At 40.4% G+C, this 13323-nt stretch overlaps 1 protein-coding gene across 2 annotated transcripts in view; it reads left to right on the top strand.

Moving 5' to 3' along the window:
* Nucleotides 1-4354: 4354 nt before the first annotated feature.
* The window catches only part of anos1 (anosmin 1), a 56305-nt gene continuing 47336 nt past the window's right edge, over nt 4355-13323 (top strand). Inside the window, exon 1 of one of the 2 annotated variants that reach the window (XM_029702743.1) lies at nt 4355-4606. In XM_029702743.1, the coding sequence (XP_029558603.1) occupies nt 4412-4606 (195 nt within the window). In that variant the 5' untranslated portion in view covers nt 4355-4411. The remainder of the gene's footprint in view (nt 4607-13323) is intronic. The other variant, XM_029702744.1, reaches the window with a different exon arrangement.

Genomic DNA, 13323 nt, shown 5'->3' on the forward strand with positions numbered 1-13323 from the left:
AGATACTGTAGTGTTTGTGTTTTCAATGGCACCATTTCAGCCCTACTTGCCTCCACTTGGAAGATGTACGTGTAACTGTTGTGAAGATGTCATCCCAGGCGTTAGCACTCATGATGGCGTGAGACATCATCCTGTCTGTTGTTATTTTTGGCTTTTGAGCAGCTTTATACAGTATCTCAATATCATCCCAGAGACCTCAGCAATGTGCAATCATGTCGTGCTTTTAGATGAATAAGGGATAATCTGTAGCGATGAAAGACTTAGGGCTTGTATGGGAGGTATGGGAACTGTCCCATTATTTTGCCAATGGTCTGTTTTCTGTGCAGTAGGCTGAAGAATATCATGCAATGGCTATAGATAGTATTGTCTGCCCTGAGACCATATAGAAAGTGTTGGGGGGGAGAAGTGAAAATGAAAAGCTGAGCCAGCCATGTAAAGGTGTTCTGTATTCATTCCACAACAGAAAGTGTTGGATTTATTGGAGGGGTTAAGGTTAAAGGCCCAATACAGCTGTTTTTATATCAATATCAACAGTTTCTGGGTAACAATTAAGTACCTTACTGTAATAGATTTCCATTAAAATGGGCAAGAATAGCTTTCTAGCAAAAAACTATTTCTCAAGCAAGTATTTTGCTAAGAATGTCTGGAATTGGTCTGAGTGGGGAGTCTATTAACCAATTTACCGCAAGGTGATGTCACCATGGAAAGCCGAAACTCCCGCCCATGCAAACCTACTGATTAGAAGATCCTGTGTAGATTGTATTATCACCCAGCAACTATAAGGAAATAACACTGATCACATTTTTTAACACTTTTAGTGTTCGTTTTATAAGCTGTTGTACAATAGGACATACATTTTGAATTTTGACTGCACTGGGTTTATAAGATATGTGTGACTTACACATTCCACTTCGACCTCTATATATTGTGTTTGTGATGGTTGTAGCAGAGGCCATTATGGTTCAGAGATACTCATCTATAATACCACTGTTGGTGTTGACTTGGCTACTGACTGACAGAGTCTGTATGACCTGAACATGGGCTTCAATGAAGAATACTGGCAGATGGCAAAGTGAGGAGGTCCATAGGACTGTTAATACCTTGATATATTCCAGTTAATCGTAATCTGTTCCCCCAAAGACGCTAGTTATATTATAATCAAATGTGAACTTTACAGGATGAGTAACAAGAGCAACGATCATCATGATCACAATCACTATCAGAACCTATACAAACGAAATGACCTCATTTAATTTGATAGATAATGTCATTGGTACACACATAGAGGCAGGCAACTTTCAATCTGTGTGCGTTTGTTTCATGCATTGTATAGGCTACTGCTTGAACACTAGAGTATTTTACAGTGTATGTACTTAGTCTACCCATACCTCACTAAAATAACACAAGTTATCCTGTTCTTGATCATCATTCAGGATCCTGTACATACTTGTCCCTTCTGATCTTCATACCACTGCAGTCACAGGTGTGTGTAACAATGACTACACCTGCAGCCTTTGGGATCAAAGATGGGTGCTGAGCACTTCTTCGCTCAACAACATCAATACTGGGTGAAAACGGATGCTGGTTTGTTATCAATTCAAAAACCTTTTTTTCCATATCATGTGTCAAAGCCCATATTTGTGTAACCTGGGGAAAAAAGCAGACCATGCAACCAGTGGAATATACCAGACTACGGCAGCTTGGAAGTCATGCTCAGTGAGATTGACAGTTTGACAGAGGGTTTCCTATATAGAAGCCCTCAACTGGATGAAACACCACTATTTCCACATATTTTGCAGGCAAGGAAGTGTACCCATAACAACCTGGCATGTCACACTCAATCATCTCCAAGATACTAGAACATTAGGGTACTTCACATCAATTCTCAGTGCTTGGTTTACCATTGATATTTTGTTTGTGTTAAGGCACCATTTTGTGTATGGGTCTACAGCTTGAGGTCAAAGGTTGAGGTCAGAACAGAGGTCACGGGGTGTGGTGGTTAGGGTCAGGCCATTCAGAGGTGATGCAGGGATTAGGGGATTTTAGAAAGGAAGTTCTGGTTAATGGGCTTCAGTTAACATTGTCCTGGAATATATCAACACACAAAGATTCTGACCAATGACTGCAATGATAGCATTATGCTCTCACCCATCTCCTTTTAGAGAAGAATGCCAACAGGGAAATCATACAAATTCTATATCCAACAATACAAAACAGTGTCTTTATACTTTCTAGGTAGTTACCCTATAGATGGCTCATTATAGAGAATTCAGACTTCTGAGCCAAGTACACACTGGTTTATTTCTGTGTGTAAACATCAGTTGCCAGTAGAGACCCCCACAGTAATTAATGGAGCGAATTAACACAGTGACGTGGGTAGCTGAAAAATCAGGTTCCACCTCTGCCTAGACAAACACCTCCGCTCTTACTCTGGCTTTATGACCTGAGTTCAGTATTGGCAGATTTTTCCCAGTCAATGAAACACTGGAGTCGGTCGGAGGAGGGATGCATGCGTGTCCTACAGGCTGTAGGAGACATTAGGACCGCACACAGGCACTGTGTTTCCTTCACCACACACCATAAAACCCCTACCACACATGGCTGTAATAAGCCAGAAAATTAAGCCATTACACCATTTTTAAGGTACACAGACATCCGTGTTTAAATATTTTAAGAGTGGCAAGGGATCTCTCACCACAAGTTACATTGTGCTCTGGGACCACCAGGGAAATGAACACCCATTCAGATAGGGGTTCTGCAGCCACGGGGATGTGTTTACACACCATGCAGCAGTATCAGAAAAGTGGTAGCCTTATATCTTCTATAATCACAAATCATACCCTAGCAGACATGTCTAGAGGGTTAATAACCTACAGGAGGCTATAGAATATGTAAATGATAAAAAACTGCATTGTTATTGGAAACAGAAACTAGTATTTTGGGGGTGATCCCCATCCTTGGCACTGGCAGCCTCATGCTTTCCAGGATGTATTTGTATGGCCGTATTAACAGACCCATTTCATTAGAGAGAGAGAGTGGTAAGGGCTGAAGTACTTGGCACAGGGCATCGCTGGCCTAGGGCAAGCTGCATGGCTACCTGAGCCAAAATCTAATGATTGTGTAAGTCTCCGTTTGGATCCCATTCTGCAGACTGTTTAAGAGCAACACTTATAAAAGCTCATTACAGTACTTCTGTAATGGTGTACAGGAAAGTAGTCCATAAGCTGAGAACAGCAGAGAAAGAATGTCTAGTAGACCCCCTAGGGAACTTTCTTATTAAAGACGGACATTGTTTTTCTTCTTCTTCAAAGATTTCAACCTTTTCCTACATGTCATATTTGCTCCATTCCCTGGGCTAAGAAACAATGCCAAATTTTGGGAGACCATGTTGAGGAATTTGTTTTAGGGCGGTTAAAAATTTTTCCAGGTAGAAGAGTTTTTCCAAGCTACTGTTTAACAGTGAGGCACAGACTGGTGGAAAGGGTTTCCCTGATATGTTGGCAGGATTTCCAGGGGCCATATGTGGGGGGCTTGGTTTAGACAACCTGTCAATTCTGCATTTCTGATGTATTGTGTCATCAGTAGGTGGCAGTAGGTCGAGTACTTCCTGCAATCCGCTGCACACATGAAATGTGGAGCTTCCTATAAATGGTGTTGCTTATGTATGAGCCATTTCTGTTTTGGAGAGATTGTCTATAATTAAGATCTGCTGAATGTCTCATCGCACACACTAGGATAGAGGTTTTCCAAGTGGACCTGATAAACTAGGCTACCCTGTTTATCATGCAGTATTACAATGTCATGAGGTGGCAGGTAGCCTAGTTGTTAGAGTGTTGGGCCAGTCACCAAAAGGTTGCTAGCTTGAATCCCTGAGCTGACAAGATGAAAAATCTGTCGATCTGCCCTTGAACAAGGCACTTAACCCTAATTGCTCTAGGGTCACTGTCAATCATTCTTATAGAGTACCTGGCTGTGAGGCCACTCTCTGAGAGTGTTTCAGGGGGAGTTGGGATACGCAAAAAACACATTTCCCATTTCACACCTGACAGGTTACCCACTGGTACATGCTGCAAAATAGAACCAATATATTTCAATACATTTGAGGTAACAGTGAATAAAAATGTTATTCATAGCAATTGTCCTAATTGATTTTCATCACAAAATCATTCAAACCATCTACTCAAATAGAATTCATAATTTCAAAATCCTTGATAGTGAGTCCATAACCTCTACCTGCTACAGGGCACTCGCAGTATTTGCCAATCACTACGGTATCCGCCAATCACAAAGCGCACGCGGTTCTGACTCCTCCCCAGTGTATAATTGAAGTTTCTTTAGTTTCTACAGCGGAGTCAACACGCAGTGTAGCCCGATCAGTGAACGGATAAAAAGCAGCACCCGTCGTCGGACAATGTTGCCCAGGAGCATAACTGTATGTGTGACCCTGTGTCTATGGATTACAGTGTTGTCGACCCATGGAACCTTCGCTGCGAGGACCAGGCAGGATGACTCGTTCTTCACTGCTAGCATTTACCGAGCAAGATGCGCCTCGAGATGTCTCAGCCTGCATATCACTCGCATCTCTGCTTTTTTCAAGCACTCCCAGGTAGGAGCGTGTTGCTCACAGTCTGTCCAACTTTTAGCTTCATGTGTCCACGTCAAAATAAAAAGAGGTGTGTGTGTGTGTGTGTGTGTGTGTGTGTGTGTGTGTGTGTGTGTGTGTGTGTGTGTGTGTGTGTGTGTGTGTGTGTGTGTGTGTGTGTGTGTGTGTGTGTGTGTGTGTGTCTGTCTCTCACACCCCATATGGGTGAGTTGATGAATAGGCTATTGGACATGAATGAGTCTGTCACATTACAAATGAAACAAGGCATAAATGAAGTGGTTCTGAAATGTAAACAATGTGGACTCTTCTCTGACATAGAATAGCGTACTGATAGTTTTGTTGGACTTCACTTGTCTCACTGAAAAGTGTCACACAGAGTGACTAAAACAGTGGCAGCTGATGACCTATAAGACTAGGAGTCTCTTGGTTTTGCTTTCCACCGCTGCAAATTTGATGCATATTGTGTGCATACTATATTGTGGGAACTTATTATTATAGTGGAAGGACATTATAGCCTTGCTATTTTGTGAACGTGAAGCCCTTTTTTGTCAAACTGGTTCATTAATTCTCCATAGTAAGAAATATGAGGGCTGCTCTTGATTTTGTCTTTTTAAAAATGTTGTGGTTAGATGTTTGATCTGATTTGTTTATAGCCCTCTATCAAAATGGGCCAGTTTTATTTTTCAGCCCATATATTCAATTACCTCACAATTAGCACCCACAATAACCCAGAAAATAGATCACAATTATGATTATGCGTACCGACGATGACCACCAAGCATGTTTGGATGCTCTTCTACAATTTGAGTTGGAAGAAGTGATTTGCTGTGGAATTAGCCTTGTCCTCTGGGTGATTTGGTATGTGGCGTCAGAAGTTGTTTTTCACCCTCCACTAGACACATTGTTCTCTCCCAGGACACAGTGAAAAGATCCTTCTCTTCCCCCAACTGTCTTTCACCTCCTATCTGCACTCAGTTTTTACTTAAGAACATTTGCAGGATGAAGTCTGGGCTTATACTCTCTATTCTATTTAATTACTGATTGCTGTGTGTTTTGGAATCAATGTTGTGAGAGCTCATCAACTGTTATTAACTATCATTGAGTGCTTTGTCTCCCTCTCCTGTCTTCTCTTTTTATATTAGTTGGTTTTAGGAAGCATTGATATATTTTATTTCAGATTCTTTATTAGACCATTTAGTCTACTAAAGTTCACAGAAATGAATTTGAAGATAATTTCAACAACTTCTCAGCACTGCCCATGTTCTTAATACGAAGGCCTATAATCAGTCACGTTTCGACTGAAAAGTCTTAGATTGAGATGAAATGTATTAATTCCCCTCCAATTCTAATATGTTAATTGTCTGATAATTGACTGCTGAGCCCCAGAAGTTGTATTCAACTTCTGTTGTGTTCAGAGGGCAGGAAATTAGGAAGATGTGTTTGTAAAAGAGGTGCATTTGTGCTCTGTGATGAGGGACTGGTTGAGCATGCTTGGAGCTCCAAGAATAGAAGCCAATTGTTGTTGATACTCTGAGTGCTGTTAAATGCATTGTGTTCTCAGCAGGCTCTTTCATGTGGAAATGGGAGGTCTGGTCAGCTGGAAAAACATGCCTCCCACTGCTCTAGCCCATGGCCCTAACCCTTGCCACCAAATGCCAGCATCACACCTCATAGTGGGGACACTGGCCCACTGATGCTATCCCCAGTGAGGTCACCTTCCTGCTAAACGCAGAGGCCCACTTTGGCTAAATGTGATAAGCTCTAATGTACTGTTGCCACAACACTGGAGCCTGCCCAGTCAGCGCTCAACGTGCTGCGACCTACAGGTGGATCTGCTTCCACTGACAGATCTTATTACAGAGCAGGTCCAGCTGGGCGGGGGCTTGCCTCCAACCTCTAACATGATTGAGACTGCAGACCTCTTAATTCAACTCAGAAAGCATTCATGCTTAGGATTAATTTAATACTTTATAAGGACTCCAAGACACACAACGTTTTCAGTTTCATGGAAATAGACCCTTTCAGCAATACGCCTATAGAAAAGTTTATTTTTATTTTTTTTAAGTTTACTGACTTAATTATTTTTTTAAATCTACACCAAAAAAATTTTCAAAGTGAAAAAGTTGTTTTTGAAAATGTTACAAATTAAGAAATCCCTCCCCTGAAATAGCATAATTGGATAAGTCTCCACCCCCCTGAGTTAATACTTGGTGGAAGCACCTTTGGTAGCCATTACAGCTGTGAATCATTTTTATAAATATTTTACCAACTTTGCACAACTCTTAGGGCATCATATATCCATGGTTTTTGTCAAAATTGCTCAGGCACAGTAAATTTGTATGGGGATCATCGATGGACAGTGATATTTAAACTGTGTGTTTGATTCTTTTCATTTCTTTTTTTAAAGCAGATTTAAGTCTGACTGAGACTTGACCGGTCAGGAACACTCAACACCTCTTGGAAAGCAACTCTGGTGTATTTTGCATAGAAATTTGTTTAATCCTCCCCCAGAAAAAATAAAACCTTATCTCAGGGTTAGGTTATGTAGATCTGTGTGAACAAATCTAATTGAATCCCTTTTTAGAAAAAATTAAGGAAGCATAATGTGAAAAAAGTTCAAGGGGGTGTATGTTCTTTTGATATTGTCTTTTGTAGAAGTTATACATACATTTTTTGCATATTGAAATAAAACATTTTAGCAGTTGAAGCTGTAAACTCCCACACAGGTCCTCCTTTGGACTTGGCCGAATCAGGATCCAAGGAATAGTTGTCAGTGATGATGAGTTACTGCGTTCAGCAGGAACAGATACAGAGTTGGAAAAAGGCATGACCTTTTGCTCTTTGGATTTATGGCAATTTAGGATTTATAAATGTAGAAGTACTTCCAAAATACAGATGTATTTATTGACATTTTACTTCTTATATGGGGGACTTGTCACCCTGGTACAATAGACAGAGAAAGGGGAACACCCAGTTATAAATATGGTCACTGGACATTTTAAAATATTAGGAGTGAACTGGGGCCTCTGTTCACTAATGCATTCTGAAAGCATCAGTCTTGTAGTGGATTATTTATGACTACCCATGAAGCCAAAAAACAAGGTGTGTCCATGTGGTCTTGTTATTACATTTTAAGTCATAAAAATATAACATTTTAAATTCGGTCGTTCATACCCAGTGAGCGGGGGTGCTGAAAGTTAAAGTATTGCACTTGTGAGACCTGTGTTCATAACGAAGGAAAGAAAAACATGGGAAAGTAGTTTTTCCGTATCCCCGTGTTTTTGTCTTTTGATATTAAATAAGTTGGGGTGGAATCAAACCACAGCCACTGCTCGTCTCATGTGTGGACTTTTTCATTAGTAAAGACGGGATGAATAGGGCTCTGTGTAGCTTGGCCTCACCTCTCTGTAAAAGCTTTTAAACCACGACAGTCGTGTCTGTAAATCTCAGCTCCCAGTGAAGCCTACTGCCTGCTGCACCCTCTAGTGCCTCCTCAGACAAACATTACACATTCCTAACGGGATACAGGCTCAACATCTTCACCATTTCAATTTGATACAACATTCATATTAACCTTGATGCTGAAGAATATGACTGAGGTACCGCACTGTCACAATCCCTGGATGTCCATTCCCTGATTTATTTGCTTAGAGCCCACAGCTATTTGAACAGTCAATAGGGGAACCTGAAGGGTTGCTTAGTTATTTTGGTCCGGAGAGGCTTCTGGGTTGTTGATGGACACATAGGGAAGATGCCAGCTCTTTGAACGGGCTCTACTAGAGGTCAACCGATTATGATTTTTCAATGCCGATACCGATTATTGGATGACCAAAAAAAGCCAATACCGATTTAATCGGACGTTTTTATTTATTTATTTGTAATAATGACAATTACAACAATACTGAATGAACACTTATTTTAACTTAATATAATACATCAATAAAATCAATTTAGCCTCAAATAAATAATGAAACATGTTCAATTTGGTTTAAGTAATGCAAAAACAAAGTGTTGGAGAAGAAAGTAAAAGTGCAATATGTGCCATGTAAAAAAGCTAACGTTTAAGTGCCTTGCTCAGAACATGGGAACATATGAAAGCTGGTGGTTCCTTTTAACATGAGTCTTCAATATTCCCAGGTAAGAAGTTTTAGGTTGTACTTATTATAGGACTATTTCTCTCTATACGATTTGTATTTCATATACCTTTGACTATTGGATGTTCTTATAGGCACTTTAGTACTGCCAGTGTAACAGTATAGCTTCCGTCCCTCTCCTCGCTCCTACCTGGGCTCGAACCAGGAACACATCGACAACAGCCACCCTCGAAGCAGCGTTACCCATGTAGAGCAAGGGGAAAAACTACTCCAAGTCTCAAAGCGAGTGACGTTTGAGACGCTATTAGCACGCACCCCGCTAACTAGCTAGCCATTTCACACCGGTTACACCAGCCTAATCTTGGGAGTTGACAGGCTTGAAGTCATAAACAGCGCAATGCATTGCGAAGGGCTGCTGGCAAAACGCACGAAAGTGCTGTTTTGAATGAATGCTTACAAGCCTGCTGCTGCCCACCATCGCTCAGTCAGACTGCTCTATCAAATCATAGACTTAATTATAACATAGTAACACACAGAAATACGAGCCTTAGGTCATTGATATGGTCGAATCCGGAAACTATCATCTCGAAAACAAAACGTTTTTCCTGTCAATGAAATACGGAACCGTTCCCTATTTTATCTAACGGGTGGCATCCATAAGTCTAAATATTCCTGTTACATTGCACAACCTTCAATGTTATGTCATAATTACGTAAAATTCTGCCAAATTAGTTCGCAACGAGCCAGGCGGCCCAAACTGATGCATATACCCTGACCATGCGTGCAATGAACGCAAAATGACACAATTTCACCAGGTTAATATTGCCTGCTAACCTGGATTTCTTTTAGCTAAATATGCAGGTTTAAAAATATATACTTCTGTGTATTGATTTTAAGAAAGGCATTGATGTTTATGGTTAGGTACAGTCGTGCAACGATTGTGCTTTTTTCACAAATGCGCTTTTGTTAAATCATCCCCCGTTTGGCGAAGTCGGCTGTCTTTGTTAGGAAGAAATAGTCTTCACAGTTCGCAACGAGCCAGGCGGCCCAAACTGCTGCATATACCCTGACTCTGTTTGCAAGAGAAGTGACACATTTTCCCTAGTTAAAATATTGCCTTTTAGCAGGCAATATTAACTAAATATGCAGGTTTAAAAATATATACTTGTGTATTGATTTTAAGAAAGGCATTGATGTTTATGGTTGGAGCAATGTGTACCTAAGCGATTATATGCAATGCAGGACAGGCTAGATAAACTAGTAATATCATCAACCATGTGTAGTTAACTAGTGATTATGATTGATTGATTGTTTTTTATAAGATTAATGCTAACTAGCAACTTTCCTTGGCTTCTTACTGCATTCGCGTAACAGGCAGGCTCCTCGTGGAGTGCAATGTAAAGCAGGTGGTTAGAGCGTTGGACTAGTTAACCGTAAGGTTGCAAGATTGAATCCCCGAGCTGACAAGGTAAAAATCTGTCGTTCTGCCCCTGAACAAGGCAGTTAAGCCACCGTTCCTAGGCCGTCATTGAAAATAAGAATGTGTTCTTAACTGACTTGCCTAGTTAAATAAAAGTAAAACAAAACTAAAAAAATCTGCCAAATCGGCGTCCAAAAATACCAATTTCCGATTGTTATGAAAACTTGAAATCGGCCCTAATTAATCACCCATTCCGATTAATTGGTCGACCTCTATTCTCTACCTGGGGTTCCAATTGCCTATGAAATCAAACACTTTACTTTGCATGGGGTGCTTGGCCATTTTTTTAAATCCATAATATAAAAAAAGATGGTCTGCACAGCCATATGCGCTACACATGTTTTATTGGTTGACAGTGTTTTGATCCAAATATATTTTTGTCAGGGCTTTTACCAATGTCAGTGATGTATATGGAGACCTATTGTAATTTCTTTGCAGAAGTGCTGAAAACTTAAATAAGCAGGACATTCATCGCTCATCAGCACTGCATGATGTAATGTAGGCCTACAGCGACACGATAGTTGATTCAGAAAGTGAACACTGAACAGAGATGGCACCACAAATCAGAGACGAATGGGAAACAAAATGTATAGCTGTTTTCAAAAGAAGGAATGCTGTACTCAAAAGCAGAGCAGGCTTTTTGTCTATGTTCCTCAGATGTCTAGAAATACAACATGGCCCTGGTCACCTGCTCTGCCTTCTCAGCTGGCACAAGCCAGAATACATCTCTGGGGCAAATCTGTGTTTACATGACTTTACCAGTGACACAGAGAAAGCTGTGAGGTCACCTCTGCGTTCAGACACACAGAGCAACTCTTTGGCTTATTTTTTCTCCAAGCCGTTTTAGTGAATATCCGGATCTGGAAAGCATTCATCGACCGGAGTCTTTAACAGTTCCTCGGCAGCACTGCATAATATTGAAACTGCTGAGGAATGCCACTGAGTCGTTGGGATGAAGTCCTGACCTAGAATTATTCCCCATTGGTCCATGACATGCTGAGGTCAGGCCTGGACAGCTGGTGCAACATCCCACAGAGCCCCGCTGGTGCTGCAGAGATGCTGTCACTGAGCAAAATTAGCCCCTCCACAGATCTCTTTCTGTTGCCACTGACGGATGGGCAAGAAAAGGTGTAAAAAAAAAAACGGGCCTGTGATTTAGGAGCAGGCTGGAGTCATGCCAATCTGTATAAATGATCTTCAGGGTTTTATTTACAGTCACTGGCACTGATATATTATTTTGACATGTTTGATTGATCTTTTGGGGTATATTTAGTGCCATTAGATTTGTATTACACATGTAAAAAATGTACATCGTTTTAGTTATTACACATGTATATTCATCACGTTATAGAGCACAACATTTCAATCAAAATACAGTATGTATAGTACTACAGAAGGAAAATCCATTCCCTGCTGCAGCCTGCCTTTTAAGGTGAATTCTTCGAGTTTTCCTGTTCCAAACTAGGGCTGACTATGAAATGTAAGCTGTAGGTAAAACATGTCTATGTTACCTACATTTCTGTATTCATTTTGTCTTTGTTTGGTACAATTATGAGATTTGTCGCGCTTGCATCCTATGCATTAGTAACATTTCTTTATGATGTTATTACAATTAGCAGTAGGGCAATTCCACGGTAGGGCAAATCTCCTTCAGTTTTTTTACTTTGTTACCAAACTTTCTATCTGCATTGTTCTTCAAGTAAATGTATTTCCGTCAAATGGAAATCAGTGGAAATTGTTTTGCTTAACTTTGCAATCATTGGTTTTTATTTGACATATACATTTTAAAGTGCAAAATCAGCATCTCACTGTCACACTGTTACCGTGGAATTGCTGTTAAGTCTCTGCTCTAGACTTCCCAATGCACCATGAATGTTTTTGAAACTGGCTGACCATTATCCTTGACACCTAACACACAACACTCACTGGTACTGGATGACAAATTAAATCCTTAAATGAGAAGTTCTTTCCCGAGGTCTCACTGGGAATTTCCACTGGATTAAATTGTTTGAGAATACTTTGAACTTGACATTGAACTTATGCAGACTTTCTGGTTCACAGACCCTTAAAGTTTGGCTAGTCAGTCATTCCTGGTGCAGTGTCTTATTGTAAGGAACAAAGCACTGATTCATGTATAACGGTGACCTTTCATTTTTAACATATGTCTGGTAATGGAAATTCAGACTCATTGACTTTATTGAGAAGGTTTCCTTTCTCTACTTTTGGAATTTCCCAACTATTCATAATCGCAGACAAACTTCAATGGGGATTTGAGCGAATCAATGAAACACTTGCACCCAAGCCTTCATACCTAGAACAATAGCACAATTTTAGTTCAGGGAAATTCCATAGTAACAGAATGATGCTGAGACTCAGATTTTTCACTTTAAAATGTATGTCAAACAAAATCATTGATTTTTGTTTAGCATACATTTTAAAGTGAAAAATCTGAGAATCAGCATCATTCTGTTACCATGGAATTACCCCCACCAGCAAATTAATCAAATGGTCAATTTGTCTGGGCGATCATTTATCTTACATTTAATGTTCAAGTGAAACCATAATTGAAGATAATAGCCTTGTGGTTTTTTGGAGCTCAGGAAATGGACACTTGAGCCAGGCATTTAGCCCATTGGAACTTCTCAAGATGACAGGGAGACACTCTGTCTTTAGCCGGCACAATTAGGACCAAATGTTTGGCTTCATGGAACCCAGAAGGTGGCACTTCCACAGCAATTAGGGGGAATTGGAGGTGTCTGCAGTCTACACAAGAGTGCTGACATCAGTTCCTGTGTGAGTGACCTCTGGGATGTCTGTTGTGAGATCAAACGCAGGCTGATAAGAGTTGAGGTCACAGTGCTCTGCTGAACGACACTGAAACTGACCAGAGATCTGCCTCCACCCCTCTCTGACCTTGCTTCCTTAGGTTACACGTAGGGGTGTATTACTCCAAAGACTCTCAACTGAGTTTTGATACATTTCCCATGGTAATTGGCTTCTAATAAAGAAATTAGAAAGTTTTGTGGTGAAACTGATTCAGAGCATTCTTTCTGTTTTTCAGATGTTCTTATGAATTATTGTGTAAATAGCTACTGTACTGGACTGAATTCTGATGTGTTTAGCATTTCATTGATCATTCTTGAATT

Source organism: Salmo trutta, chromosome 20 (genome assembly GCF_901001165.1).
Source record: "Salmo trutta chromosome 20, fSalTru1.1, whole genome shotgun sequence".
Taxonomy (NCBI): Eukaryota; Metazoa; Chordata; class Actinopteri; order Salmoniformes; family Salmonidae; genus Salmo; species Salmo trutta.